At 41.3% G+C, this 7,272-nt stretch overlaps 1 protein-coding gene across 1 annotated transcript; it reads left to right on the plus strand.

Annotated features, from left to right (window-relative positions):
- The first annotated feature begins 312 nt into the window (after nt 1-312).
- Nucleotides 313-5,546, plus strand: LOC146390526 (N-acylneuraminate cytidylyltransferase-like). The gene is made up of 8 exons (XM_084923595.1): nt 313-666; nt 1,385-1,527; nt 1,671-1,826; nt 3,333-3,466; nt 3,571-3,665; nt 3,755-3,890; nt 3,987-4,152; nt 4,231-5,546. The coding sequence occupies exons 1-8, from the start codon at nt 425-427 to the stop codon at nt 4,410-4,412; spliced, it is 1,254 nt and encodes a 417-aa protein (XP_084779721.1). The 5' UTR covers nt 313-424; the 3' UTR covers nt 4,413-5,546.
- Nucleotides 5,547-7,272: the final 1,726 nt, after the last annotated feature.

Genomic DNA, 7,272 nt, shown 5'->3' on the forward strand with positions numbered 1-7,272 from the left:
ACAGGAGCGAGGAGACGGTTATATCTCCACTTAGATTCGGACACACTGGTTTGAATAACACATTGCACCGTACAGGGGAGTGTGACTGCATGTTTTATTGCATGATGATGAAAGAAGACAACTGATCAAAAAGCTTGACGATATTAAAGTAAAACTGGACTTGGTTGATTTATTTCGCAAGAACTCAATGAGTGAAAGCTAGCAGGCCATATTTTCGTTTTTAAGGCAGACTCGTTTGTTTGGGAGGATTTTTTTTTTTGTCATTTCGGTCCACACTCCACGCCAGTTGGTGGCGGTAATGCACCATTTTGCTGTTTGCTAACCGCCAATAAACCCTATAAAGAAGAAGAAGAATTTGTTTCCAGCAGCTTCATTTCCTCCCTTTTGCCCCAAAAGTCTGTTTTTAACCACAAGAACCGCTTTAATGTCCGCTAAGCGAAGACACGATGACAACGATGCGGACGGAGTTGCTTCTTCCGACATGAAACAGAAGAAGAGACAAGTAGCTGCTCCTTCCAACAAGAACCAGAAGAGACATGTAGCTGCTCTCATTTTGGCACGGGGGGGAAGCAAAGGCATTCCGCTTAAAAACATCAAGCCCTTAGCCGGTGTCCCCCTCATGGGATGGGTGCTGAGGGCTGCTGTGGACTCCGAAGTGTTTGATAGGTACGTTGCAAACGTGTGACGGTGATTTCAAACTGAATTGGAGCTGCAAGGAGCGATGAGAGAGCCTTATCACCGCGTCATATCTCTGTGTCTGCTGGACTCGAGACTCCTCCATGTCCCTGTGGAACCACTAGTTCAAATTAGATCCACATGGGATGATCATTGTACCCTACTGCGCATTTCCCTGTTTGTTATAGGTGGCACTCTTTAATTATTAACGAATGGCTCATCAATCTACTCTGAGTCGGTGTTCCAGGCTAACTGATTTTTACGGGTTATTATTACTGGTTAGATTTGTTTACATATTCCACTCTCCGTGTTGCATCCACAGATTCGTCATATACACAATCAAGAGGGATATATAAAAGAAGAGAAAGGGAGAAATTGGAGAACAAAGTGCTTTGAAGTAGCGCAAAGGACTATGTGTGTGTATAGAGTCCATGTGTGAGCGGTCTGAGTGATGGGGGTTACTTAGCCGACTTATTTATTTGTTGGTGGATATGTTTGCCCACTGTTATCAATTTGTCCATCTGTCAGTATGGGCCTTTATAATGTCCGATAAATGAAACGTGAAGAAGAGAAGCACCCTTCAACCATGCTATGAGTGTTTATATTGTGTAGTTTTTTCACCAGAGGGCTCTCTACAACTTTCTTGTTGTTGCAACATGCCTATTTGAAATGTAATAAACACAATAACAATGCACCTTTTCTTTCGCAGTGTGTGGGTATCAACGGACCACGCCGAGATTAAGAAAGTTGCTGAGGCATGGGGTGCTCAGGTGCACCAGAGGAGTCCTGAAGTCTCCAGAGACTCTACTTCATCATTAGAAACTATCCAAGAGTTCCTCGAATACCATAATGGTAGGTACACCTGCAACCCACAGCTGCCCCTCCCCATCACGCAAAACTGCTGAAGTGTCAAAGAATCAGTTTTTACGCTGTTGTTTCACAAGCATCATTCTTCTGCCACACAGTTGAAAATTCTTTGGCTTTTGTTTTCACAGAGGTGGATATAGTTTGCAACATCCAGGCTACATCCCCGTGCCTCCATCCGTTCGATGTGAGGGAGGCCTTAAAAAAGATCACAGAGGACGGCTATGACTCCGTCTTTTCAGTGGTCAGGAGACACCAGTTTCGGTGGAAGGAGATAGATGAATTATGTAAGTTAACACATGTTTGACTGTTATGTGCATGCTGAGTTCACAGACAGTTGTTCATAGCATGCACTGTTCTTGAGCTAGTCTACAGGCCATGTTAAGTTTGGAGGTCTGAAGTGATTGGCAACCTCTGCACACTGTGTGCCTCACCATTAGCTGAGCCTGCTCTGTGATTTTATGTGGCCTACCACTTTGTAGGCAAGTTGCTGTCTTTCAGTTGCTTCCACTTGGATATAAAACCACAAACAGCTGACTGTGAAATATTTAATAGCAAGGAAATTTCACAACTGGACTTGCTGCACAGGTAGCATCCTGTAGGTGTAGTAATAGGTGCTTGATTTTATACACCTGAATTCAATTATTTGGATAAGTGAGTGAATAATATTGACATTATATTGTATCTTAAATGACATTACAACAGCCTATTTGAAGTAATTTTAGACAGTCTTGGGTCGTTGATGTTTTATTTGTTGTTTTGCTAAATAGATCTATGTGCATATCTTTACAAGTTGCAGTCTGTCAGTTCTGCAAAAGTCTGTTTTTTGTCAGTGTGGACCTACTTTGAATGTGTCAGTGGACCTCCACCTTAGTAACTTATTAACTGGGATGAAACAAATCCTACCGATGCAACTCGAATATTCTCCTGTCTGAACAAACAACTGATCACTCACATCCTTTGAATTCTAGATATTAGAGTGACATCAATTAATTAATTAGATATCAGTTGGTATGGTGGTATTGTGTGTAGGTTGTCTGTCACAGCAGGCCCAACTTTACATGTTAAAGTGGTTTACCATCTTAGAGGGGCCCGTCCTCAAATATGAGGAACAACCATCTGGCTGTTTTTGTTCTGTTCCTCTAGTTAAAGCTCTTTGCATTAAACAAAGAATTATGCTCCCTAAATTCCCACAGTCATCCTCACTGTCTAGTCAAAGACTTATAGCAATGCAGGACTATAACTCTTGCATTAGTTGATGTCTGGAAGATCAAGAAATCTTTTTAGAGTTGCTTGTTGTTCTTCACTAGAAATCTGAACTCCTGGTCTAACTGCAAAAGGCTTTCAGGAAGACTGGCGGACTGAGGAGTGGCAACGTGCTGTTCTCATTTTCGTGGAAAACCTATGTACACAAGTACGGATCGGGAATGCTTTGGGCTCATGTTGTAGCTAGTACCACTTCACCAATAGAGGAAAGAATGGATTACCTGAAGGTGAAAACTGAAAATGAAAAGATCGGCGAGATGAAGATCCTAGTCCTCAGTGATGAAGGTTTTGCCTTGGCTTTTAAAATTCTGGATACATGAAATACAGAAAATGAGCACTCACTATCAAATTGATAACAACCGATAACTCTGTTATTAGGTTCATTTTATGTTTTTCCTCTTTCCAAATTTAGTTACATGGCTGCTGCAATGATAGCCTGAGTTTCCACTATGTTTGATTTTTGAAACTCTATTCAGTCATATGCTTTTAATCCTTCAATTTATGTAATTGAGCCTCTTTCCTCCTAGCTGATGTAAAAACTGAGGCTATAAATCTGGACCCAGCGAACCGGCCGCGGCGTCAGGACTGGCCCGGAGAGCTGTGTGAGAATGGCTCGTTTTACTTCACCACAAAAGATCTCATTAAGACGGGACAGCTGCAGGTAATGGGGCAAAACTGTGCCTCAAGTACCAGTGCATGAAACTACACCATCTTTCATTCAGGTAACTGCATATTTTTGTCACCCTTGCATTTTCACCTCTCTAGGGCGGTAAGTCGATCTACTATGAGATGCTGCCGGAGTTCAGTGTGGACATAGATGGAGACATCGACTGGCCTGTTGCAGAACAGAGGGTTCTCAGGTGAGAAGCGCTCCATATGATGCCTCTCAGTCTGCTTTTAATCAACTATCGACTCCTTTTTCTCATTTAATCTATGCTTCCTCAATCAGGTACGGGTACCCCGGTAAGGTAGTCCGCCTGCTGTTCTGCAATGTTTCTGCATGTTTAGCAGAAGGAATCAACGCTCTGTCTAGTAATACCAGAAACACATCTGCTATTCACATGCTGCAGGAAAAACAAGTGGAGGTTGGCTTTTTTCATCAGCTGTCTGAACAGAATTGAGTAAACTGACCCGTCATGTATAACATTGCTCACAAACTGAACTCTGTCTTGTTTCACAAGGTCATACTGTTGACCTCCAGTGATGACGCTGTGGCCCAGTCTTTGGCTGCCAAACTTCAAAAAAGGACAGGGTGCCAGGTCATGGAGGTGGGAAAGAAGCCGCTGAACGATTTGCAAGAGGTCATGAAGAACAAGAGTCTGGACTGGAAACATGTGGCATTCATGGGTAAAACAACTGCACTCTTATTTCTTGAGAGTTATCATTTCAGTTTAGCCTCACTATGTTTTTCTGTTCCCCTCTCAGGTTTTGATCAAGCAGATGAGAAATTGCTGAAGCTGGCAGGTTTGAGTGCAGTACCCGGGGATGCTCCAGAGTTGGCCTCAAAGGCTGCAAAGTACATCTGCCCCCTTTCTAGGGGATCAGGAGCTGTGTGGGATTTTGCTGAGCACATTCTCCTGCAGAAACCAATGGCAAAACCTCAGTAGGACCACAGCATTTGTAAGAACTTCTAATGGCAGATTAATTTTGATAAATGGAAGAAATCAAAATAATTAAAATTAGTCATGTATATGTTTGAAATGTCAAGAGACAGGTTTGTAGTAATGGTTAAAAAAGCAGATCCTCATTCAATTCTAAGGTTTTTTTTTATATCAGGACATAATAAAATAATCATCTGGTCCTCACCAGTTGTTAAAAATGGGGAAAGGCAACTTTGGATGTGTAAAAACACACGGCCTACTACACTTTGTCCCAATTTAACAGAAGCTAAACCAAAATGCAGGAGGTTAGCAGCACCTGCTAGTCAAATTCATTTGATTAACTTATCATCAGCATGTGTGTGGACCTCTATAAAAGCAGAGGTTTGACCATTTTTAAGGTCCAGAGCTCTCACCTGTGAGTTAACACAATGCCACACGCTTCCCAGAAGTGGACGTCTCATGATCCCAAGGTCGGACTGTGCGATGTTCAAAGAGAGTGCAAAAAACAAACAAACAGAAAAAGACTTGACGAGTATGGCTTGTTTGGAAGGGTTGCTAGCAGAAAGTCTCTTCTGCTTCTAAAAACAATGTGACAGCATGGCTTAGGTTGATTAAAGTGTATCTGAACAAGACTTCTGACCCGGCCAAGGTGGAGATGTTTAGCTATAATGCACAGCACCATGTTTGGAGAAAACCAAGCACAGCATCAGCAGAAACACCAGTCAGCTGTCAGACACGGTGGTGTGGTCATTAAGTCGACCATGACCACCTCTGTGTACCAAACTATTCAAATGTGAGGCCATCTGTCTGTCTTTACTGAAACTGGGTCTTGTGTTGCAGAGAGTTAAAGTCCAGCTCTGAACCCTTTAACTGTGTAAAGAACAGTGAGCTAAAATTCCTCTACAGTGATTTGAGGCTGCTAAAGTGCATACTTAGTCCTGCTGAAGGTGGTTCTACAAGCTACTGATTCATAGACTGCATTTGGTTTTTTTTACACATTGTTTTTGCATTTTGGTTTAGTTTTATTAAACAAACAATGTCATGTTGTAATATGTCGTGTTTTTGTTCATCTGATGTTGCATTTACCTAATTTTAAGATCTGGTAAGGGCCAGAAAAGTTTATTACATCGTGATATGTAACACCTCAGAGCTGTCTTTTTTTTTTTTTTTTTTTATTTATTACCATCTCTAAGCAAGAAACTTTTCCTGTGTCGAGCAAGAGGAATGTCAGCAGTGTTTTGAATTTTACAAATTAAATCAAATGTTAAGAAAGGCTGTGTTTGCATATGATCACATAAAGTGAAGTATAAACAGGAAGGATCACTCATTTTACTGCAAGGACACCAGAGGCCTAGACTATGGAGCAGAATCTGGGTATTATTCTGTTTTATTCTGAGTTTCTGTACTACGAAACACATTCACATCTTATCAGAGAACATCACCATGGTAACACATGATGTAGAAAAGAAGATGAGGTGCTAAAATGGAAGTAAAATTAGTCAAATGTCACATAGTAAGGTATTCAACACTCAGTCTTGAAAGGTTTCTTTGACTGGATGCTGACGTCTAGTTCCAAGACGGACAAGAACATATCTGTAGTCCCTCAATAACCTCAGGAGCTATGTAAGCTACACTATATTATGCTGGACAACATTTTCTATCAAACATAATTAAATCTAAGGAGCTTGGAAAGAAAAGCTTCTGTACTTAAGTTTCTTGAAGACGTTTCACCTCTCATCCGAGAACTTTCTAGAGTTCTGAAGAACTACGATGACCTGGATGGGCCAGGTCCATCCAGCATTAACTACAGTGTCTTACTACCTCTCCTTATTACTGCAGCACCTTGTTTCATGCACTTTTAAGGTGACCGTCGCTGTGTGGCATAATCTTATTGTCCACGCACTTGCAACAATAAGGAGCTGTAGCGAAGCATTGAACTGACAGATAGGTCCTCTGAATCCTTGACAGAAGACATGCAAGAAGCGAACAATAACAAGGTCAGTGTGGGAAGAGGAAAAACATTTCGCAGTTATCATGCTGCTCATATCCCCTTATAGCACTGGTTCTCAAATGGGGTTTGCAGGGCTCAGAGTTATTCAGTCCATTTTCTCCTAATTATCCAAGTCATCAGAGAGACAGACGTTCATACCAACAGCCAGTTTAGAATCACCAGCTTACATAAAGCCATGCATGTATTCAGGAGTACCCAGAGAGAACACACAGATATGTGAACATGCAGACTCCCCAAGAAAAGATCCTAGAGTGAATTTGAACACTGGATCTTTTGGTTGTGAGGCTGTAGTGCTAACTGCTGTGGTCCCCTTTGCAATCAATTGTAGACCCTGTGCATCTCCATGATAGGCAGGACAGGCTCAGGCAGCTTTTGTTGCAGACCTGAGTTCCTCTAGAACATTTCTGTGTTTAAGATTGAATTTGATAAAGTAAGGCTGGAGTTCTCAAAGTTCTTTAATATGCTGCTTTACTTTCCTGCTGAGAAGATTGGAGCTACTTAATAACTGCTAGCTACATCTACTAGCCCGTTACACTTTAGCCTAACCCAAAGACCAGAAATGACTTGGTGTGTGCTGGAAAGACCTTCATATATAACCAAAGGTTTCTTTGTTGTTTTTTTTATATTTTTGTTTTTACTTGGTAAAGTTTAGACTTAAAGCTGGATTTTGCCGCTTCCACCCACATTGAGGCTTTATGCTTGGCTAAACTGCTCATGATTTTGTTAAAAATGTATTTTTTCTGTTTGCAGTTTCATTTCTCGGAGGCATCTGCTTTGTTGGAAAATCTCATGAATCATTTCTGATTTTAATTTTATTGAACTGATCATTTTGTGATTCTTTTTAAATCATCAAAT

This window comes from Perissodus microlepis, chromosome 3 (genome assembly GCF_051167445.1).
Source record: "Perissodus microlepis isolate ML-2025 ecotype Zambia chromosome 3, ASM5116744v1, whole genome shotgun sequence".
NCBI classification, from domain to species: domain Eukaryota; kingdom Metazoa; phylum Chordata; class Actinopteri; order Cichliformes; family Cichlidae; genus Perissodus; species Perissodus microlepis.